The sequence below is a fragment of the Chelmon rostratus genome, chromosome 21 (assembly GCF_017976325.1).
Source record: "Chelmon rostratus isolate fCheRos1 chromosome 21, fCheRos1.pri, whole genome shotgun sequence".
NCBI classification, from domain to species: Eukaryota; Metazoa; Chordata; class Actinopteri; order Chaetodontiformes; family Chaetodontidae; genus Chelmon; species Chelmon rostratus.
The window spans coordinates 18,506,242-18,530,081 of NC_055678.1; the positions used below are offsets into that span (position 1 = coordinate 18,506,242).

The 23,840-nt window shown below is 44.0% G+C and overlaps 1 protein-coding gene across 3 annotated transcripts in view; it reads left to right on the forward strand.

Annotated features, from left to right (window-relative positions):
* LOC121624864 (caskin-2-like) overlaps positions 1-23,835 on the forward strand; it is a 54,430-nt gene extending 30,595 nt beyond the window's left edge. For 2 of the 3 annotated variants that reach the window (XM_041962813.1, XM_041962814.1), the window contains exons 5-21: positions 814-959; positions 1,455-1,550; positions 2,727-2,860; positions 5,821-5,929; positions 6,173-6,281; positions 6,454-6,548; positions 9,252-9,369; positions 11,047-11,175; positions 12,878-12,999; positions 13,204-13,282; positions 16,878-16,951; positions 17,039-17,149; positions 17,346-17,447; positions 17,635-17,773; positions 18,733-21,009; positions 21,127-21,364; positions 21,963-23,835. In XM_041962813.1, coding sequence (XP_041818747.1) covers positions 814-959; positions 1,455-1,550; positions 2,727-2,860; positions 5,821-5,929; positions 6,173-6,281; positions 6,454-6,548; positions 9,252-9,369; positions 11,047-11,175; positions 12,878-12,999; positions 13,204-13,282; positions 16,878-16,951; positions 17,039-17,149; positions 17,346-17,447; positions 17,635-17,773; positions 18,733-21,009; positions 21,127-21,364; positions 21,963-22,059 — 4,175 coding nt within the window. In that variant the 3' untranslated portion in view covers positions 22,060-23,835. The remainder of the gene's footprint in view (positions 1-813; positions 960-1,454; positions 1,551-2,726; positions 2,861-5,820; positions 5,930-6,172; positions 6,282-6,453; positions 6,549-9,251; positions 9,370-11,046; positions 11,176-12,877; positions 13,000-13,203; positions 13,283-16,877; positions 16,952-17,038; positions 17,150-17,345; positions 17,448-17,634; positions 17,774-18,732; positions 21,010-21,126; positions 21,365-21,962) is intronic. The other variant, XR_006007881.1, reaches the window with a different exon arrangement.
* The last annotated feature ends 5 nt before the right edge of the window (positions 23,836-23,840 follow it).

The window sequence follows — 23,840 nt, forward strand, 5'->3', positions numbered from 1 at the left end:
GAGTAGAAACTTTATATGAGAGAGACAGCTGTAACTCGTGCTAACCACTTAATCATGAGAGAGTATGTCTCAAGAGCTGTCAGACCCATGTCAGATAACTGTTTCATTGATCACATCATGTGTTCATTTGCCGTAAAGAAAACAACTCAGCGTGTTGCACTGTCAGAAAAAAGAAAAAGAAAACCCTTTTAGTGTTAAGTTGGGAAAACACATCTTTAATTCAATGCTTCTGTTGCTCTCTTTTTGCTGGACATGTAAATCAGTTGTTTGCTAACACATTTGCGGTGATAATACGCCAACTTTGTGTTTACAGCTTGTTTTGCTGCCCCAAGTGGCCAAAAATGAATTAATGCTGCTTTAAACATGTTGGTTTTGGTCTTTTCATGGGGTTTGTTGATGCAGATAAATGCACTTCCATTTAAAAAAGAATCTGCAAAGAAACTGCAAAGACCAAGATGTTCAGACTTTAAGCACCTAATATGGGTTTAAATAACCCTGAATCTTGAACATCCCATAATGACATTTGCCCATTTCTTTTGTTAGGCCCATCCTGCTTAGTTAACCCCGACAGACTTTCTGTTAAAAATTCCAAGGCCAAGTTGAGATAACCCTATGACATCATCAGGGTTATATCCTCAGACTTAGAGTTCCTCCACAGCCACAGAAGACATTATTCAACTGCTTTCACAGGCTGAATTGTGCTCCCCATGACTAGCAAATTGACTTTGACGTGTAAAATCTTTAATGCACATCTCAGTGCCTTTTCCTTCCTGTCTCATGGGCTCCATCCTTCACTCATGTTCCTGTCTCTAGGCATGCGTCCCCTCCACTACGCAGCATGGCAGGGTAAAGCAGACTCCGTCTTATTGTTGCTGAGAGCGGGCGCTTCAGTCAACTCCCCTTCCCATGATGGACAGATACCGTTACATCTTTCTGCGCAGTACGGACACTATGAGGTGGTGAGTACACACTCAAACACACGGACACCTCAGCCGCCAAGGGCAAAGTCCCAAGGCATTACCAGTCCTCCCATTTCACTGAAACCTACCCCCTTTGTGTCTCAGCCTGCATTGTTCACCAACAATACCAGTAATACCATTAATGCCATGACACAGGTTTTTCACAAGGCAGTGAACGCACACATTCCTTTCCTCCAGCTTCTTCCGCTCGGCTCGTGGAATGTCTTAATGGATACATGCACATATCATGGACAAACTAGGACACACTTGTCATGTAACCCATATTGAGGCCTGACCTCTTCAGTACAACACCATCAAACACAATACAACCCTAAACAGTGGCCACACTGGAGCTATCATATGTCCCTCTCTTCTGTTCAAAGACAAAATATCAGCACACAGACAGAATGTGTTGGGATGACTGACATGTGAGTGCATGTGCATAATACATGAGATGATATCACTTGCTTTATCTTTTCTCCCTTTCTCTCGCAGTCTGAGATGTTGCTGCAGCACCAGTCTAATCCCTGCCTCATGAATAAGGCGAAGAAGACTCCTTTAGATCTGGCCTGCGAGTTTGGGAGACTGAAGGTACGAGAATATCTGTGTGTAGTTTTCTTGTATGTGTGTGTGTAACCAGTGTATCTATGAATAATGATCTTTCATTGGCAATAAGTTAATAAGTCAATGTGGAGTATCATCCACCCTCAGCATGATGTATACTGCGATAAAGTGGAAAAAGAAAAATAAGGTGAGGGACCCCTCAACACTACAAACGCCAGCCTCATGGTGGCACTATGCTGAAAGGTGGGGGAGTGATAATTTTATTAGGATACATTGTGTGGGGAACATAAACTACACCAAATCTTGTGCCAATCAAACTTGTAAATGAGAAAATATTTCACCGGATAAATGAAAAGGTTGACCGGGGCATCGTCACGATTTTTAGGATTTGTCCTCTGTGGACCGCGGATATATGGACCAAATTTCATGGCAATCCATCCAGTAGCTGTCGAGACACTTCACCCAAGAGACTGAGAGACTAAACCTCTCTGTAGTGATTAGCTTTATTCGTGTACTCCTTCTAATCCAATTATCTGCATGTGAAAACACCCTATTTGGCCCTTTTTGCCCTTTTCGGATGGGGATGGCCTATGTCAAACATGAACCATGGCTTAGATGAAGTGACCCAGCTAAATTAAGCTCGTTTGAGCAAAAGGAAAATAGGCTTCAGTGGCTCTTTTTGGACTCGCGCACACTGTAATGTTAAAGGGATTGCACATCGCAGTGTGTTTCACTTTTTCTCTGTCACATCGCCGGATAAGCCTGGCTGTGAGATGTATAGCTGGCCCTGTAATTCAGTATTAGACACACACACACTCTCCCTATGCCTGTTAAATGTTCCCTTGTCTGGTCTGAGTTTGCAGTTCAGCTGTGAAAGAAAAGACGGCTTTGGGCTGTTTTTGTGATACACAGATTTTGTGAGTGACTGTGTGTGTGTGTGTGTGTGTGATTGGAGGCTGTGGTATCTTTAGAAAGCTGCTGAGTAGTGGATAAGCCTCAGTGTGCTAGCTTGACCCTATATATAAGTCACCATATATATTATTTCAATCCGTATATTTTTACCACACAACCTCAGCTAGCTTGGCTTAGCATATACAGTATATTTAAGTATTGCTAAAGTAAATTCTTGCCCTGATTCTGCCACTTTTCTCTTCTCAAAACCACACTTCATCTTTATTTTGGTGTCTTTGATTTCCTCTTTAGGTGGCTCAGTTGCTGTTAAGCAGTAACATGGTGGCTGCGCTGCTAGAAGGGGAGGGAGGGCACGACGGCCTCGACTCTCCGTCCACCACCCCCCTTCACCTGGCAGCCAGGAATGGACACAAAGACATCATCACGTAAGATCACAGCCCGGTGCAGTGTTAAAATATGCTGCAATAGAGTTCTGTCACATGTCCATTTCTGCCCGTTCATCTTTCCAGCAGCTTCTGACACTAATGCTACTTCTGCCAGTACTGCCATCACTACCACTACAAATACTACTGTGACCTCTGCTGCTACTGCTACTACTAGTGATCCTTCATGTACAGTACTACTATTACAGCTGCTGCTGTAACTCCTACTACCATTAGTTAATTTAAACACAAGATACTTGTGCTCAAAAAGAGGATTCATTCTCAGTGAAGAACCTTGGAGCTCTAATCTGCCTCTATACCTGCCAAAGAGCAGTGATTCCTAACACGTCTCTGGGGGTCATCAGGTGGAAACCTCCCTTCAACGGTGTTTCGCCTACATAGTCCCACTACACCTCCAGGAGGTTAGGCAGTGAACTCCGGCGTCCCAGAGTCACCCCCCCTAGTGCCAGTTCACACTGCTCCTACACAATCCAAACAGCACTGCCACGTTTATTACTGATAAGCCTCGACTGATAATAATGCTATTATTAGCACTATTACTATTGGTGCCATTATAACCAATAATGCGTCTAAAATAACAACAGCTACTGCAATTACAACTACCACTACTGCGACCACTGTTACTACTGCTACTAATACCAGTTCAACCACCAATAGCACTACTCATACTACTCTTATCACCACTGGCAGTCAGTGGTACTACTACTAGTAGTAGTATTGCTGCTGCTTTACCACCACTACAACTGCTAATAGTACAGCTTGTGCTTCTGCTGATGCAATGACTACAGTACCACTGCTCTTACTAATAGTTCTGCTATTACTCCACTGCACTACGCTGATTCTACACAGAATACCAAATATGTGTCAGTCCTTAACTAGCAGCTGCACATGCTAAACATTCCCCTCAGCTAGCTCCAGAAAGCAGTCTCCACACTGAAAAAGAAAACATTCTATACTGTAGTGATATTTAATACTAGTGACTTCCCACTTTTCAGAAGAGACCCCAGAGAGGCTTGTTTTTTTAATGCCAGCATATCTGTGTAAATATGTATGTACTTGGCCAAGTGACTCCGCCCTACCTCTCTGACATCCTGCTAATTATTCCCATCCTAAATCATCACATCTCTTTTGCAATACCCTCTCGTTTCTCCTCTCTCCTTCTCCAGAAGTGAAAAGTTGCACAGCAAACATGGAGGAGAGGTGGCGAGCTTTCAACACAAACAGAAATAACAAAAAAAAGTAAAAAAAAATCCACTGCATTAGCTCAGGAGTTTATTCAGAGTTTACTCAGCAGAATTTGGCTGTGATCTCCCGCTAAGGGATTTGTGTCTCTTCAAAGAGTGCCATACTTATACAGCAGACGTCTCATAGTACCTACTTTTTGTGTAGCAGTGGAAGCATTCCAGGTTCTGGTTAGAAATGGAGCTGCAAACATTTGCCAACAGACAACCAGGAGATAAGATTTTGTCTCAGAGATTTTTGTTGTTGATTTAGTATCGTTTCTGTAGCATAAATTGTGATTTTGTAAAAAATCATTCCACAAATTCTCTGATTTGGGGATTCATAAAGAAATCTGACCCTCAAAACCAGAGGAGACCTCATGTTTAGAACCTTTGCCCTAGCATATTTTACACTTAACGTATACATGCATTGCAGTTTTATGCTGAGTGTATGAGAGTAAACCAGCTGCTTATCTGCAGGACAGAAATAGAGAAGTCTAAGCTTTATGACAGTTTTCAGACATTCAGCCTTCTCAAGGTTTCATAGCAAGATTAAAACTGTTGCTGCTGAGTAAAGGAGGAAGGTGACGTTTACAATAGGTGCGCTTCAGGCTCCCTTTTTCATCATACTGCATGGTTTAATATTTCTCCTGTCTGTCCAACCCCGCTGTGGTGCCCCATTTAGTGTGATCCCGTCAAGCAGCATTCACATTACACAAGTCACCATTAAGCTTGTTACCCACAGTCAGCCCAAACCAAAGGCTGAGTTTACATCTTTGCAACCGTGTCATTTATGCAAATTTAAACAAAGTTGTTTCTGAAGTAGTCCAAGGAATCATTCAGCCTTATAAGGGAGCATCAGGCCGAGAGAATTGAAATTTTGAGGAAAAAGTTAAACTATTGGAATATTTCAAGAATAAATTTGTAATTTAACAAGATTTTTACTTTGCTATTCCATTGTGGTCCCTCTCTATGACTTTATTCTCGTCTTATTGGCTTTTTCAGGTAATGTTCCTGGATGTAGTTGTCCAGCCTGTAATCAGTGTTTTAGAATACTACAGTCTGTTTTATGTTGTCTAATCCGTACTTGTTTGACTTGAATTGAGTTGAAAGGAAACACGCTGTAGCAAATAGAGTAGATGCAGAAGCGCAGCGGACACATTGGTGCCAAGAATGTGCGTGGAGTGGGTAAACATTGAGAAAATACCATGCACACGAATCCAGCTAATATCCTCCAGCAGTGCTTCAGTGTTGTTTACTTCTTCAAAACTTGACTCAACCTTCACACAGCAAGCTGAGGACCTCCTCCTTCTTCTCCGCGCTGTGGATACGATGCCATCAGCATTCCTACACAACCAGAGATACATATATGTGTGTGCATGTGTGTGTGTGTACATGAATTTGTCTGCTATGTAGTGAGGACCTGAGCAGGTTTTTAACCAGCAGAGTTTAGTTGTTTAGGTTAGGCTTGGGGTTAATGTTAGGCATTCAGTTGTGATGGTTAAGGCTAAGATAAGGGGCTAGGGAATGCATTATGCCAATGAGTGTCCTCACAAGGATAGAAGTACATCTCTGTGTGTGTGTGTCTGTGTGTGTGGGTGGATGAGTGGGGGGTATATGACTTAATGAGATGTTGCAGATGTCTGTAACAGTTGAATGGATGAATCTGTTTCTGAGTGTTGCCTGCGGCTTTACATGAGTGTTTCTGCTTTGATTTCCTAGGTTGCTGCTCAAAGCTGGGATTGATATCAACAGAGCCACCAAAGCAGGGACGTCTCTGCACGAGGCTGCCCTCTATGGCAAAACTGAAGTTGTGCGGCTGCTGCTTGATGTAAGCAAAGATGATACGAATATGATTTCAGTTCAGCTGATATGGGATTTTGAATGCTGACACTGATGTTTTTGTGTTAACAGGTAGTTAGAAAGCCGGTTTAAAACTAACACAACTTCACACCACAAATCCAGTGTTATTCTTTAATAAAGGAGGGAGGCATTTAAAGGAGGGTTTGTTTTAAAAGTGAATCTCACTCACAGTAATCCCACTGTGTGGGTGTGTGTGTGTGTGTGTGTCTAGGCGGGCATCAATGTGAACATGCGGAACACGTACAACCAGACAGCTTTGGACATCGTCAACCAGTTCACCACCTCTACAGCCAGTAGAGAGATCAAACAGCTGCTGAGAGGTTGGTACCTCTTAAAAACATTTTTTTCATTTATTTCACTTTATGAAATTTGGATTTTTCAAGACAGAGGTGAGGAAAACAGTGGGGGAGAGGTCACGATAGGAATGACTGGAGTAAAAGGAACCATTTGTGCGTCCTGATGATGTGTCTGGATCTTTCCGTGTCTGTGCAGAGGCATCAAGTTCTCTCCAGGTCAGAGCGGTGAAGGACTACTGGAACCTCCACGACCCCACTGCTCTTAACCTCCGGGCTGGAGAACTCATCATGGTACTTGACTCTGTCTTCTTTCTTTGGCTGTCTAATACAGTAAATCATATGTTCACTCAGCAGTACTGTTTTTGCATTAGTTGTGCCTCAGCATACTCTGTAGTTCTGCTGTACACCTGCTTTATGTCTTCCAGCTAAATTGTCAGCAGTGGCTCCGGTGACAAATTAACTTTCTTTTTACTCTTTGTTAGCTTTGTTTGTGATTCAGGTGTGTAATATGTTGCACAACCTGCAAATTCCGGCGTCACGTTCCAGCTGCGATGTGGCCATCTGAGCTGATGGTGGCCATTCCATTCCAGACAATGCTTGTAATTCCATTTCAGACGAAGCGTCTCTCTGCTCCGCTCTGCTCTGTAGAGAATACATGCCTATGCTATTTTTGACGGAAGCAGCGTCAAGCCACACAGAGCAGATCAAGCCACACAGGAATGACAGAGAATCCGGTCAATTTTCAAAATAATACACCCTGTGCAGATTCCAGATCGTGTGTCAACAAGAAACACACATAAAACAGGCAAAAAAGAAATTTTGTGCATACATTTAGCCATGTACCTCAAGGAAAAATGACCAAATCAACAAAATCAGTCTGTAAAAATGCATCACAGCTGGAGCGCGATGCAGCAGCGCTTGGTGGAGTCTCCGGGTTAAAGTCACTATATGTGAAATTTTCATGTGAATTTTCAAATTATCAAATAATTTGCATGAAATTTTTGATAATGTAGGTGAAAACTGATCAAGATTGGTGGTCCCAGTGTTGGTTTCAGCACATTCATCTCCCTTGGTTGGTTCCAGATGGTGGGGGCAGGGTGTAGGAGCATGCATTGCATTCTGCCATGGTGTCTTTTTAAATATGACCACAGCGGGCACAAAGTTAGAAATGTTCCACTTCCACTCATACTGGCTTAAAAAAAACAACAGTAAATGTACTGTTGACTAGCCTCCCATCCACATGTACCTGATTCAATCCAAATTCACACCAGACTCAGGAGTACTACTCAAACAGCCATGCATTAGATTCAAACGACAGTGACTTCCACAATAGCATCACTGTCCACAGAACCAGACTGGGGTGATGAAAAAAATCTGGCAAAACATTCCTCTATCAGAAATTCAGTGGAGACCAGTGTGATTTCAATGGCTGCCTATGGAGGTTAGTCTTTACTAAGCACGTTGATAGAAAGATAGAAAATAGACTTTAGGCCAGATGCATAAAACTCTGTGTAGGTTCATGAGTGTGTGCCTACAAAGACAGAAATATGTATCTGTGTTCTTTTCCTCAGATTTCTTAAGTCATGCATACACATGGCTCTGTTTCATAGATCTATCATCGTGGAACTGAGCACATTTCAAGATGCCCACTCTCACTGGTAGCCTTAAATGGATGTAGACATGCCCGTAATCGCCTGCCTGAATATCAAAACCTATGTTTGCTTCACCAGTCTTTAGACCTGTCCCTGAAAATGATGGAGAGAAGAAGGACAGTTTGCAGATTAGGTCACATTACTGAGGTTCTGAAACAATGCCAGAGCAGCTGACTTGACGTGTAACAAATGGCTTTGGTTTTTTTCAGTATGCATGTACGTGTTATGTGTTTAAACATCTGGGCTCTTGAATGTGGCATCACTGGGTCGTTGCCTCTTCATTTGTGCTTTGATACTTTTATAAAAATAGAAGCTCTTCTGCTCTGCAAGATAGATGAATGACAGATGTCAAAAACACTCCAGAAACGCTTTAAAACCCTGCAGATCAAGAAATCTCATTAACATCACCATATACTCTCCTTGCTGCACCTTTCTTAGCTGTTTATCCTAGTTTGCCGTGTTATATTGACACACACTGCCCGGCCAAGTCGCCACCTGGATTTAACTAAGCAAATAGGTACGAGCCTCCTATTGGATAATTCCTGCATTGGCGATTATCTTTTTTCTTTTTTTTTTTTGGCCAGGCAGTGTAGAATGGAGAAATTCAGCCGCTTCACTTAACCCTATCCATTTTTCAGGGGAATCACAGGCAGTGTAAGGATTACATGATGAAGACTCTTGTGAGTGAAGTCATGTTGTTAGGATTTGTGTGGGATGTTGCAGGGTAATTTAGTGTACCCTGAGCAGGAGACCACAGCAGAGAAACAGGCACAAACTTGCTGCCGTCTCTCTCTCATTACCAACTTGTTTGCTCGTTCCCCCCACACACACTGTATGCTTTAATTCACGTGTGCGCACATTTGCGTGCAGTGTTTACGTGCTTACTGCTGTGTATTTTGATATCTGCAATATATTGTGACATCCCAGACTCCTGTATGAACTTGTGTGTTGTTGGGAGGTATCCTGTCAGACAGCAGAGGTGTTTGTTTTTGTCCTCTCCGGGCATTTTCTTAACACTCACGATGAATCTGACTGTGTATTTCCAGCTCATTGGCTCACTCATTATGGTCTTAAAAGCATGCCTGGAGGAGTCGCACACATGACATGCATACTTAGAGTTGATGTAGAGTTGACAAGGTAAAATGTTTCCACGCTCAACAATGCTCCAAATTTTCCCGCCATCTCGCCAACCTGCCAATCTTCTCATCACTGAATCATTTGTTTTTGATTGTTTCCGTTCCGTAGTCCAGTCTAGTGGGATTGTGAATTGTTGCGAGGCTAATGCTGTTTGCAGTGACACTGAAATTGCAGCTGAAGCGTGCTCATGATTTGTTGGTGTCAGGTCCTGGAGCAGCACTCAGACGGCCGCTGGAAAGGTCACATCCATGACACCCAGCGGGGGACGGACAGGGTGGGCTTCTTCCCCCCTTCAGTGGTGGAGGTCCTCAGCAGACGAGCAGGTAGACAGACTCAAACACACTCAGCGGTGAAAAGTTGCCCTGTATATTTACTCATGTACTGTACTGAAGTCCACATCTGAGGTATTTTAATTGAATCACTTTTACATGGCAGCTATAGTCCAGAGTTTTACTTTGCAGAATTAGATTTTACACACACAAAAACGTTATTCTTATAAAATCAGATTTGTGAGGCTGAGCGTCAAAGTTCATTCTTGACCTTGAGAACAGGTGTGATTTAAACATATCTGGCGTCTTCATGTTCCCTTTACCTTAGCGTTTTCTTTTAACCATACTCTCTGGTAAGGGTGGATTGTCAACCAGGCAAATAGGGTCCCGGACCCCCAGGGGCACCAAAGGCCCCTGGTTCAATAGAAGGTTTGGGAATTTCATGATTTGGAAAGTAAAGGCTGAACATTCTTAAATAATGTTGTGTCAGATGAAATGACCAAAAACTGCTTGGCAGCACAGGAGTTCTTGTTGTCAGGGCATGTAATGAAGCTGCCATGTGTAGTTTGCTGTGTGCACTGAACTTACAGCATGAAATATACACATTGCACAGTGGGTGGTAGGTGGGAGTCGGGGTCCAGCAAGAATAAATGTTTACTATATCATACTCTGACTATGGAAGCTTTGTCCCAGGGCCAGATTAGACCTCGCGCGCTGGGGTCTTGAGCTGACAGTGTGATGCTGAAAGGGCTAACCCAGGGCAATGGTTATATCTGGGCTGAGAATATATCTCGACACTTGTACACAAGCAGGATCTGTCTTGTTGGCGTGCATGATCACTGGAGGGTTCAGGGAGCCTGTAAATCATCTGATTTAATCCCTGCGAATGAAAGGAATATGATCCCTATGCTTGTTTTACAGCTGTAAAGCCATTGACATTCAAACAGCGGGACGAGCGCAGTGAGGGGTCCAATAACCGCGACAGACAGATGCACACACACACTCACACAGACTAAAACACTTCATTTCTAGGCCCTCAACAAGCCAGGCACACACACACACAAACATAGACGCTCACACACAGAGACACACATTAATAGGATTACTATGGCCAGATTGCAAAGTGTCAGCTCAGTGCTAAAGCCTTCACAGTCTACGCTGGGATATTGTGTGTGTGTGTGTGTGTGTGTGTGTGTGTGTGTGTGTGTGTGTGTGTGCGTGTGTGTGTGTGCGCGCGAGTGTCTGCTCAGGCTTGAGGAAGTAGAGACAAGAGAAAGAGAGTTTGACTTTAAGTCGGTGACAGGCTCTTTGCTTATGAGGCAAACTCAGCAGTGTGTGTGTGTGTGTGTGTGTGTGAGCATGTGTGTGTTTGTGTGCTTGAGCTCTTTGATAATGTCAATGGTGTCAAAAACCGTGGACCAACAACACACAAAGGAAAAGTAAGCCCTCTCGGTGTCGCTGGTGATCTTACACTTCCATTCAGCAGCCTCTTATGTAACACCAGAGGGGATTTACAGTGAATTTGCCCTTTTTAGCTGTTGTTCTATATACTCAATGAACAAGAATACATGATAAAATTCATAATGTGATCACCGGACTTAAAAAAAAGGTGTTTTTTGTTACAGTCTTATAGCCTGTTCTCATTCAAACTGACACACATGCATGTACATGAACTTCTTTCTCTCACTCATGCATGCCAGCCTCAACCCAAACCTGTCTCCTTGACCTTAGGAGGCACTCTGTCCCGCCAAGCCTCAATACCTTGCCACCGACAAAACTTTGCATCCAGAGCTTCTCCCTCAAGCCACGGCCCCAGCCCTCAGACTGACGACTCATACACCCATGGCTATGATCCCACAGGTACACACACACACCCACACACACACCAACTTCCTACCATCTGTTTGGTTCCTGTAACACATTCACGACCTCCCACGCGAGGATGGATTACTGAATTGGCCTAGAGGGCACTGACCCGGGGCCCCAGGAGGGTCGGGGACCCCTGGACCTGCGCCTATGTTTGAAGTGACTGTTAACACCTCTTTGGAAAGTTAATCAAAAAGATATAATATGATGCAAGACAACTACAAAGAGACAGCAGACAACCACAAACAGTACGACAACAAAGAAACAAATGACATGTTTGTAGTCTTTTTGACTCTTTCAGTATGGGAGTCTTGTTCCTATGTAGCAGTAGTGGGGGGCCCTTCGCATGTCTGTGCCCAGGGGCCCATTGTCTCATACTCTAACATGTTCCCAGGTTTCACATTTCCCTTCTAAACCCTGATCCCAGTCTCCTCTCGATCAGTCCTCTGGTGCTCAGTGTCAGCTCCATAGGTCCTCCCCCAGCTACAGTATGTGGGCTATACAGTGAGCGTGTGTCTAAAGTGTGTGTGTGTGTGTTTGTTAGGTGCTCCACCTGACAGTCAGCTCTCAGCCCCAGCTAGTCCTGTTAGCCCCACTCAGGACATTTGGGTCCTCAGGAGCTCTCCCACTGGTAAGGGTGTGTGGTCCCACGTCCCCGCTACCCCTCCGACCCTGTGTGAACTTGTTCAGATCCCATCCCAGCCATTCAGATAAACTGTGCCTCTTTAAGGAAGCTTATTACCATCTTTATCCCTTTAAATCCCAAAGTCTTGTCCTTACCATGCCACCTTGTAAATATGATGCACCCCCACTGCTACCCTCACCCCCAATAATCCAGTAACCATAACCACAGTTGTCTTGCAACAGGACATAATGGTAAGTGAGCAGCACTCTTTAAACCTTTTCTTAACTCCTGTGTTTCCCTGGACCCTCAGGTTTTTTTGCAGCTTGCTGGTGCAGCTACCTCCACCCTGAAAGCCTGGACAGCAAAAATCTGATGAACAGTTATTTTAACAAGTCATTTCATCTGATGTTGAGATTTGAAATTTGTAGTTTTGTTTTTCATAAGCAAAGAGGTAATGTCATCTTATGCCTGTATGTTAAATATGGAGCCTGACCTGGGAGGTGATTACCTAGCTTAGCATAAAATATCACAAATTAACACGCAGAATCTGTTCCCCAAGAAATAGTCACATCATGTTATTCTCCATATAATCACAAATTCCCATTAGCATTTTTCTGTTCATGTACGAGTTGAACAAAGGATAAACAATTTGTGAGCTTTAGACGTGTTCATAGGCCTGATTTTGAACTTTGGAGCGAGCCATGCTAGCTGTTTCCTCCTGCTCCTAGCCTTTACGCTAAACTAAAGATAAGATAAGATAAGATAAGTGTCTACCAGCCCTAGCTCCATACTTGCATACAGACATGAGGGAAGTATCAAACCTCTAATTCAGCTCTTGGAAGGACAGCAAATAATATGTCAAACTCACACTTTAAGGGCCAAGGGACGTGCTAATGACTTGTTACAATTGTTTTTGCAGTACACTGAGACCACATACCTTTACCTACAAATTACACCCTATAAACTTGTTCTCTTTCCGATTTCGTAACGCTCCGATTCTCTGCAAGTCTCATTTTACACAGCAATTTTCAGTTTCTCTCCCTTTTTTTTCCTGTTTTGTTTCTGTCTCAGGTGACAGAAACAGTGTTGGCAGTGCCGGCAGTGTGGGCAGCAGCCGCAGCGCCGGTAGCGGCCAGAGCTCAGAGAGTAGCCACAAACAGAATGGGACTCGCCACAACGCTGACACCGGCAAGGTTAGATCTGCTCAGAAAGACCAACGACATTACATGCAAATGAGAGCAAGCCAAGAGTCTGTGCTGTACTGCAAACTGTATGTAGGATGTTCCTCATGAAAAATCTGACATGCCGTGGTGGATGCTGTCTGCAGTGCATGTCAGTAACAGTTGAGATTCAGCAGCGTTCTTCATCGCAGCTTCCTTCATGTTTTTTGTGTGCAGCTGGTTCCCTCTGCTGGTGAATCAGGAGACCATCTCCACATTGCAGCAGCAGACAGCAAACAGGCAGAAGGAACCACAGGTCAGTCTGAGAAGAGAACGTTGTCTGTCTGTCTTCCTGTGATTATTAAGAAAACTTGTATTTCTAATGACTTTTTTCTGTACAAACACATCTGAACTTTCAAGTAAAAAGTTTGGAAAAAAGTTGTCATTACAAAAATAATAAGTCATTTTATTATGGGAATAAAATCATAGTATTGCAACAAAAAGGTTGACTTGAGAACAAATGTTGTTTATGTTCGTATTTCCCAACCGTCCGTACATACGGTATAGTAACGATTTGTTTTTGCAGAAGTGTTAGCACTGCAATGTGTCTGCAGGCTGCATCACCTCTTATCCACTGCATTCATTTAAAAGCTTTGGAAATAGACTTTGAGCTGCACATTTGCAAAAGCGTATAAGGCGTCAGTTGGTTAACTTTCCCACCTCCTCAGATAAAATGCAGTGCACAGCCGTCTCTTCCCGAGCCCTCCCCCCAGCAGCTTCTGGCTCCCTTTCATATCATTTCCAGAGAGTCATGAAGCCTGGGTTTTAATCCTGTTCTGATGCCATGAATTTGTGTTTTGATCTCTGTACTCAGCTGTTTGTTAAAAACCAACTGGGCCTAAAAACATGTCCAGTGATGGACTCATACTGTACATCATGTAATTGGTTTCATTTCTTTTAATATCCTAAGATCTATGATAATAAGATCATTATTCTTGATACCCATGACTTATTTGACCAATAAAAAGTGACTTTCACCTGTTAACTCATCTGTTGACAGCACACTGAAATCTCATAATTAACAACTTAAGAGTATTATAATCTTTTCTTATAACTATTCTACATTAAAATTTCAAATCAATGCCTTTTCAGTTAAATGTTTGACTTGATTCTTCAAAGATTTCTTTATCCTAACACTCCAACCTTTTCTCATAACATTATGAGTTTTTTTTCTAATTTCTTAGATCTTTAGGGCTTTTTCCTCAAAATATTTTCATTATAAACTTCTTCTTAAAGTCCTGCCAGTGCCAGAAAACCAAGATAGAATGTACATGTACATCATGGTAAACAGCATCAAAGCCGTAGATGATATTATTCTATCATTTAAACATCACTGTACCTTCTTATACTGGAGGAATGTGATTAAAGACAAATGCAGCAGTAGTGCGTTTGTTCTGCAGATTGAGCTGTTATTGCAGTCAGTCTGAAAGGAAATGAGATGAAAGGAGGGAGAAAAGGCTTACCTCACCTCACCACAGAAACCAATAAAACCACAGACGACTCTCAACCACACAACCCATAAAAGCGCCCGATCACCTCTCTAAGGAACGCTAAAGGCTAGCACAATGTGTCCTCGTGTGTGCACGCTGTTAGAGCTGAATGACAGGTGCTGAAAAATCATAGAAAAGTGCTTTTGCTGCAGCTATTCTCTGGACTTTTTCTGCGGGGAAGGGTCTTTGAAAATGTTTAGCAGTGACAGGTTAGATGAAGCAGAGGGTCTCTGTTGACTTCAGGCTGAGCAGGAAGGAGGGTTAAGGTGAAGCAGAAGAGAAATGAGGAGTGAGAGGGAGGGGTCAGAGGGAGGAGACGGGAACAGAAGCAGAAACAGCAAAACACATTTGTTACATGAAGGAGAAAGACGGAGAGGGAGAACAGATAAGTTGACTTGACGTGAAGAAGTGTGTGCTCTGCATGAAGGATAGGCAGGAAGAAGGATGAAGTGCCAAACGTCAGGAGCTCTGCCGCTCTCGCTCCTCCTGAAGGGTAAGAAGTCATGTACGGCTTTGATGGGATGTTTGATGTTTTGTCAGGGCTGCAAGGGATCAAACAGTTCTGCCACTAGACTGAGCTGTTACAATGTGATCAGAGGAGGCTGCTCACATGTTTATTTATTGAGATTGTGATGTGGAGGCAATGTGACAGTGTAGACGAAAACTGAAAAAATACTTGATACTGTTCTGAAATTTATGTAGAATTTTCTTGGACAGTCCTGACTTTTGCTGTTTTTATTCCCTGGTGTTATTTAAGTGCAAAGAAAATGTCTGTAAAACACCAACAAGCTCTTTGAAGGATTGTATTCTAGACAGATGTTGATATATAATAATGAGTCAAATATCTTTTGGAGTGTACACACTAATTGATTTGGGCTTTGGGAAGAGTGATCCAAAAAAGTAAATGAAGTTTTGTTTCTTCCCTGAGGCCAAATACCTCCTCACAAGGTGCTGTCCAACTCTACTTCTACTCAGGACACCCGAACAGCACAACAAAGCAGAGAAAAATAGAAGTCCAAAAACAGAGCAAATGAAAAGCAGCATTGAAGCATGTCTCAAATAGTGGAGATTATTTGCTACGTTTGGATTAACCTAAAGTAACACTTTTATATTTTGGGAAATATAGCTGCAGTACTTTCTTTCCGGGGGTTGGATGAGAAGATTGAAATCATGGTTAGCCTAGCTTAGCATAAAGACTGTAAGCAGGGGGAAACAGTTAGCCTGGTCTGTCCATTGTTTGGAAAATGTGTTCACCTTGTAATCTTGTTATCTGTCCTTGTAATCTTCTACAAGGATAGAAACAGAAATGTGAAAACCAGCATCTGTGGTCCAGTTTAGTACTGTACGTACCGCTGACAAACAACAGCTCTTCCATCCGCCTCGTATACTTGCAGTGTGCAGTATAATCAGAATGGTGGCAAACCTGGTGACAAGGCGACAAGGCTCCAAGAAATCACTCCACCTGGATGGTGTTTGCCAGAAAGTATTTCCAGCACCTAACTTATTTTTTATAATTAGACATTTAATTAGTTAGCTTTGGACATGTTGGTGGGTGTACTTTTGAACGGAACCTCTACTTCCAGTCTTTATGTTCAGATAAGCTTCTTGGCTCAAGCTCTGTATGTATTACAGAAAATTTAGATATTTTAAAATTTGGGTGGGTGACCCATTAAAAAACTGGATTTTAATCACTTTTTTTGGTATAATTAAATCAGTCATTCTTCACCTTTTTGACTTTGCTTTTATATCTCTTCCATCACTTACTCTAACTGAAGTTTAGCTCTGTGTTCAGATCGGTGCTTCATACATAAAGGTTATTGTAAACTGTGATAATTAAAAGGTAGATGGATCCTGTCAGGAAGGATGACTGAAAGAGCAGAAAGAAAGAGGGGGAGCGATTAAAATGCTCGCCTGGGGCAAAAGAGAGGCAGAGATGGAGAAAATTGGAGGAAAGGTGCATTCCTCAGAGATCTGTGGTGAAGTGTCATGGCTGACATAAAGATGAGTCATGAGTGTGTTCAGTGGCTTTTCAGATCAGCTAGAGAATGCACCTTTACTCCCCCAGAGAGACCCAACAACACCCCCCTTACCCAGACAGCTGCACAGAGGGAACTGACTGAACATGACTTAACTTACTGAGTTTGACATGGCTGAATTTAATGCAGACTATACTAGTAACTAAACAAATTTGTCTTATTGTCAGCATTGTTATACATACAGCTTTAGATCACTTACCAGAAACTTGTCACAGTTGAACCTTTGCTCTGTCTTAATCTGGGTGGGTCTGCTTTGCTGACCCTGTAGTTGCTCACAATAAAGCGAGCTTGTCGTCCTGTACGATTGATCGTGTGTGTTTTGCAGGTGGTTCCCGTCGGCAGGTCAACGGCACTCCTCAGAAAGGCTTCATGAGGCCTGAACATCTTCTGGAGGGCAAGGTGAGCTGAGTATAAGGGGTGTATGTGTGTGTGTGTGTGAGAGAGAGAGAGTGAAGTCTCATACATACTCCCCCTCTTTGTTTTTAGGACTCTGAGGCCATCTACCAGTGGTTGTGTGAGTTCCAGTTGGAGCAGTACACATCCAACTTCATCAGTGCAGGATATGATGTACCCACCATCAGCAGGATGACCCCTGAGGTGTGTATGGAGATGGAGGCATACTGAATGCATACATGTAAAAACTCATACACATGGCATCTTCAAGTGGCACCAAGGGGACATGGTGTGTGTGTAGTACTGCAAGTACTGCAACTTAAGAAAAAAAAGGCAAAAAGCAAATTGTTGTTTGAAGTTGTTTATTTCCTGGCTGCTTACATGTGTTTTGTTCTTTCAGGACCTGACAGCCATCGGAGTGACCAAACCAGGCCACCGAAAGAAGATCTCAATGGAAATTGGCAAGCTGAGCATCCCCGAGTGGCTGCCTGATTACATTCCTGTGAGAAAGCGCCTCCAATGTCTCATTCACATGTTGTAACATTCATGAAATGCAGTTAATTTGTTGGATTTCTTGTCATACTTCGAAACACTAGTGTCAAACCATGTACCAAAGTGGACTTTTGTGATTGGTCTGTGTCATCGCCGCTGTCCTCTCTCTCCTTTGGTCTGTGTTTGTTGCTGCTCAGGCGGACCTGGGGGAGTGGTTGAGTGTGATTGGACTGCCTCAGTACCAGAAGAGATTGTGTGACAATGGCTATGACTCCATCACTATTGTCAAAGACATCACCTGGGAGGACCTGCAGGAGATCGGCATCACTAAGCTGGGTGAGGAATTAGATCAGATTTCCACGAAATTCGATGTGGATGTCGGTGGTCTCCCCAAAGAATGAAGCAATTCCGTTGTTGACAGTTTACTCTTCACCCTCCACCTATTTGCAAACAAGTCATCTCGGTCCAGTTGTGCGTACAAGGGAATAATATGCCTTGTGCCTGTGAGCAAACTTTACACTTTACACAACATACTGTTGGTGTAGGGAAAATTGAATCCTCTCAGAGCTTTTAGAATATAAGTCTTGTTGTTTCAGAATCTTAAAGATTCATTTTAAGAAATCCCTCTCTGCTTTGTAATTTAAAGAGGTATGAGGTATTTAAAATGAGACGAGGGAAGATTTGAAACAAAAAATAGTACATTCTCCATCCGAACCATGAAAAGTTGAATTTATCAGCACCTTTTCCTTAATCTAGTACACTTTGCTTTTTTTGCTGCACCAGCCTCATTTCTCTGGTGTGACCAGTGGCTTGTTGTGGCTAAAGTTAGCTTTAGACGGCAAACTTAAGAAAGAAAGCGCTGTGTAACTGACATACTGAGTCAGTTTGCTGACTTTATATATAGCGCTTCTTTACTTGTGCTTCTGTTGAGTCAGCACATGCTGGTTCCAGCCAGGATTTGGGGAGTAAATTTGATAAATTGCTGCTTTTCTGTGGTGTTGATATGTGTTGACACTGTCAAATAGGACAATAGCGCATTGTGACGTGTGGAAACGCTGCTGGTGTGTGGGCTTACAAAGACCAAAATAAATGATGTGTGTCATACACCAGTGTCACATTGCCATTTTAATAGTTGCATCACAAAAGTAAAAGTAAACTATGTTTCAAAAATACATTTTGTGGAGACTAAAACCGCATCTCTACAAAGTTGGTGAGAGAATGTTACACAGTCTTGCTTTAACCACTGTGTGACCTATATTCAGCAGATTGTAATCATTGCTTTCTCACCGTTTCAGGCCACCAGAAGAAGCTAATGTTAGCAGTGAAGAGACTTTGTGACCTGCAGCGCTCTCGTAACCACGCTGACAGAACTGGAGGTGGGACTCTCCGACGGAAGCCCCCTGCTGCCCTGGAGCTGGTGGCCATCGAACACACACCAACACACAATGTGCTTGCTCACGCTCGTTCTGATGCGTCTTCTGATGACTGCTGCCCCTCCCCGCGCACCCCCAGGGCCCTCCTGTCCTTCCAGGACAGCGAGTTGAGCGCTGAGCTGCAGAGCGCTATGATGGGCAGGCCGGTAGGAGGAGCTGCAGAGGCATTCGGCATCAGGGGCGTGACTTCTGCTGCAGCTATATCTGCCATGTCAGTCAGTCAGGAGAGCATAAGCGTGCGATCCCGGGGGTCAGGGAATTCTGGAAATTCTGGAAATTCAAATTCAGGATATGCTCAAGATCACTTAGCTGCACCATCTTCAGCCAGAGCATCCAGCCGGTCAGAGGAGAGTCTGGGGGTTGGTGTGGTGGAGGATGCCAAGCGTGGAGGAGGTAGTCCTGGAGGAAGAGGTAGACAGAGACCCACAGAGATGTGGGAGCACCAGAGTCGGTCTGCTACACCCAACAAACTCCCCTTCTCCCCCCTAACACCTCCACTAACCCCCAGCAAGATGCCTCGCTTTGCCTATCCAGCTGTCCCACCCAAGGCCAAACACTTCCAGTCCCCAAACCGCCTCTATCAGCCTCAGCACCACCCGCTGTCTTCCCCTCCCTCTCCGTCCCCGCAGCCTTCCCCCACACAGAAGGCCTTCAGTTACCTCAACGCCCAAGCAGCAGGCATCAACGGGGCTCCATGGGTGCTCTCCAAGCCTCTTCCTGGAGCTGTACCCCTGTTGGGACCCCGGCCTGGACAGGGCCCAGCTAATGACTCCCAGAGGGGCCCGCACAAAAAACGTGCACAAAGCCTGACTCGCTACGCTCTGTCTGACGGCGAACCTGACGACGACGACGACCTCGCTCCCACCGGGACCGCTTCTTCCTCTGCAGCCATGCCCTCCTACGCTACTCTATCGCGCAGGCCAGGACGTGGACACACAAATGCCGGAGGGACCCAACGCCACATCAACCGCAGCCACTCATTTGCTGTACGATCCCGACGCAAAGGCCCACCCCCGCCGCCTCCAAAGAGGATGAGCTCAGTAAGCGGCAGCCCAGTACGCCAACCGGGAAATGGGAAAGTGGTGGAACCAGAGGTGAAGGGAGGGGTGGAGACGGAGAGCACAGGCAGTGTTAGGAGCATCGCAGCCAGGCTAGAGGGAGGCAGCAGCAGTCCATCCAGGAGGATAGATATACCACCAACTCACATACCAGTGTCACCTGTTTTCAGCCCCGTCTCCACTCCAATTCCACATGGCATGGCCCCTCACATGATTACTCACATGACTCCTCACTCCCAACAGCACTCCAAACCTGTCCCTGCTCTGGGCCTGGGGGGCCTGAGGAGGACAGGAAGTGAGAGGGCAGAAGTAGAGACTGGCAGACAAAGAGGCGGGGGCGCAGAAGGAACACTTGAAGAGAAAGAGAAAGCAAGGAAAAGTGAAAGAATATCAAAGAGTGCTACTCCATCTCCTAAGCACCGCTCCGGTGACCACCTCCCTTTTGCTGAAGAAGGCAACCTCACTATCAAACAGCGGCCCAGGATAGCATCTGTCACCCAAGCAGATGCTGAACTCAAGACTCCAGAGGGTCCAGTCCAGACCCCGAACAGCCTGGAGCTCCCAGAGTTCAATTTGAAAGAGTCTGACACTGTGAAAAGACGACACAAACCCAAAGACTCATCGACACCTGAGGAGGCTACCACCCCCAACAGAGATGACAACCACTCGCAAACTAACAGTCTCCACATGCATGATAATGTCAGCACCCTGAGCGATGAAGAATGTCAGCGGATTGTCTTCCAGAGAGTAGGCTCCATGGGAAAAGGACCAAAGCCTCCAGTGTCTTCAAAACCTTGCAGTCCTCTCAAACAACCCCCTAACAGAAAACCAACAACCCCCCAGAAAACAGCTTCTTCAGTACAAGCTGATGCACAAACAGCCATTCCTAAACTAACCAGCGTCCAAATTCACACAGTCTCTCCAAAGCTGGGTGGCAGCATACACACACAGACCTGTATACCCAGTCCCAAATCTGTGAAACACCCACAGACGATGTCCCTGCCAGAGAGTCCACCGAAAACTGCTGGTTTGTCCGCATCAAGACTCCCTCAGACCAGCATAGCCTCGGCATCCACAGCAGGTAGCAATGACCAACATACAAACTTTTGGGATGATATTTGCCTCTTTGAAGAATTTGCAAAATTGCTTCAAAATTGATTTTGGATGACAGATTAATCCCCCACTTCTTGTCCCTCAGGATCAAACCTCGCCATAGTCCAGAGCGTCGCGTTCACCACTCCGTCCTCCCCAGCTCCGGCACCTTCCCACCCCATCTCGGCACCACCGGGTCAGGCAGGGAAAGCAGGGACACCCCTGGCTGGTCCGGCCGGCTTGGAGGTGCTGGCTCAGAAGAGGCTGGAGCAAACCAGCACATCACTGGAGGCTGCCCTCAAAGTGGTGGAGAACAAACTGGCACAGGGCAGCAGCGTGGACGGGTAAGGACCGCTGATCTGATCTGATCTGATCTTGATGTTACAATACACACACACAAATACACATACAGTCTTGTTTCCATCACTTTTGTGGACATTACAGACACTTACATTCAAAAGAAGCATGTCATAAAGAGTTATTAATAAGCAATAAGAAAACGCTGCCACTAAAACTCATGTGGGCAAAAAGTGGCAGTACTACATACTGATGAGTACCAGCCAGTTTCCACACTGACCTGTTGTATTTACCGTAGTTGTACATACACAGTTTTCCTGTGCAGTGAGGGATTATTCTCAACATTTCAGGCGTGTTCACTTTCAGGTTGACCACCTAATGAAGTGGTTTAGATGAACTGGCAGAACCGTGTGACTGCTTGTGTTTCCTGCCCCGTCAGATTTTATGGTGCCATGTAGAAATCTGGCTGATAGAAATAATGGACCAAACTACGGGAATAACACGGGAACAACAACAAGTTGTAATCAAGTAGATTTGTAATGGAAATCATATCTAATGTCATTTGAAGACATTCCTCGTCAAGATCAACAGTGTACTTCATGACTGTATGAGCAGGCTTGTAACGCTGTCCTGTCTGCTTCACAGTGGCAGCAGCACAGTGAAGGCAGCAGGAAATATTCTGGATGACATCGGCAACATGTTTGATGACCTGGCTGACCAGCTGGACGCGATGTTGGAGTGACATCCTGAAACTCTGCCTCGCAGGGACCAAGCTCCTTTCGGCGGGGGAGCGGCGGACAAAAAAAATGGAGAGAAGCCAGCGAGCGGGAAAACAAGACGAACCTTTGAAGCTGGTGAGAACTGAGGCGGCGGAGGGCTCGGCACCTCTTCATGACTCTGGATGAGTCAATAAGTACACATTTGAGGATTTCCTGCGCAACTTTGCCTCAATATTGGCCAGTTTTTCAACGCGAGCACTTCGCCTTAGGACACACACCTGGGAAAGTTATTGGAGCAACAAGAAAAAGCAGCTGCAAGACCAGCTTCCAGATGTCTGTGTGTATTACCACTAAAGGGAATGAGGGTCCATTTACTTGTAAATGTATAGAGTCTATGGTGGAACTGTGTATGTGTGTAGTCAGATATCTTTATACTGAGTATATTTATACTTCTATATGTTTGTTTTTTAACAAATGGAGTTCCTATTGACTGTTTCACTGTCTGAATCATTCTAGTGTATATTAGCGTTACTGTATTATGTGTATATATATATATATATATATATATATATATATATATATTCTAAATATAAATATTGTTCATTCTACTAAAAGCAGCATATTCCAAATGTATGTACTAGAGTTGCTTTTACATGTTTTTACCAAAGTCTTTTATCCTCTTCAGGAGGTTTCAGTCAGCACACAGTGGAGTTTCGTTGAAGCACTGTTGTCAGTGAACAGATGGGCTGATCAGGTGTGACTGCTGCTGCAGAGAGCGTGGTGGAGCCACCTCCCACTAACAGCGTGGAAGGCTTTACAGCTCGCCTCAGGGCGCCGTGAAGTGGATTTACTGTAAGTGGGCTGGGAGAGAAACATTTCAACAGCAGTCTGGGAAGTCACGTCAACCTTGTGAAAGATCAGAAGATTGAAGATTCTTTCGAAGTGATCAGTGTGATGCACTCTGTCTTGTTTTCTACACACTTGACAATACAGAGTCTGGAGTCCGGAATAACTAAAGCCTTTTACATGTTTAATTCTAACCAACTAATAAACTCATAAATTTTTAAAACACTATTGTAACTTTATGAATTCAAATTGGATTTAAACTACGCATTATAAAACTGAAAGTATAAAGACACGCTGAATTTCCTTATTCTATCTTTTCATTTTTAAATAAAATTTTGAAAAGCCTTTCAGAGCTTCTACAGAGAGGCCAGTCAGAGCTCCAGCTGGTGCTCTGCTGGTCGGACTTGTTGGTTACCTGTCTTTAAAGTCGTCTTTAAATTAAAGCAGTCACAAAATGTAAACTGTAAATGTTAATAAAGGAAACTATAGTTAGGAGATGGAATTTGATACAGAAAGAGAATCTAAACAATATTTGTATTATTTTCTTTATGTTGAATTTTATAATGCATCACTTAAATTATTCCGACACACTCCAGCCTCCATAGCAGAACTGGGACCTTTTGCCAGCTAATTTTGGGGTTAACTCTGGCTTTATATATTACACCAGCTGCTAACGAGTTCTTAGGGATCATCAGTGTTACTGTGGGTTTACTGAAAGTTAGAAAGTTCTTCCCAAATTCTGCAAGGATTTGTTTTGGATGTTCTGCAACAAAATCAGGGCGTTGACATGTTTTTAAGACTTTGAGGTTTAAGGCACTTTGACATCAAATCTGGTCATTTTAGCACTATTGGTTCCTCTGTTGTATTTTGATGAATTCCTGTTACTTTTTTATTAATATTTCAACTGAATTCTGTATCATCCTGGAAATTATTAAAAGGAGAATTTATACTGAGGAAA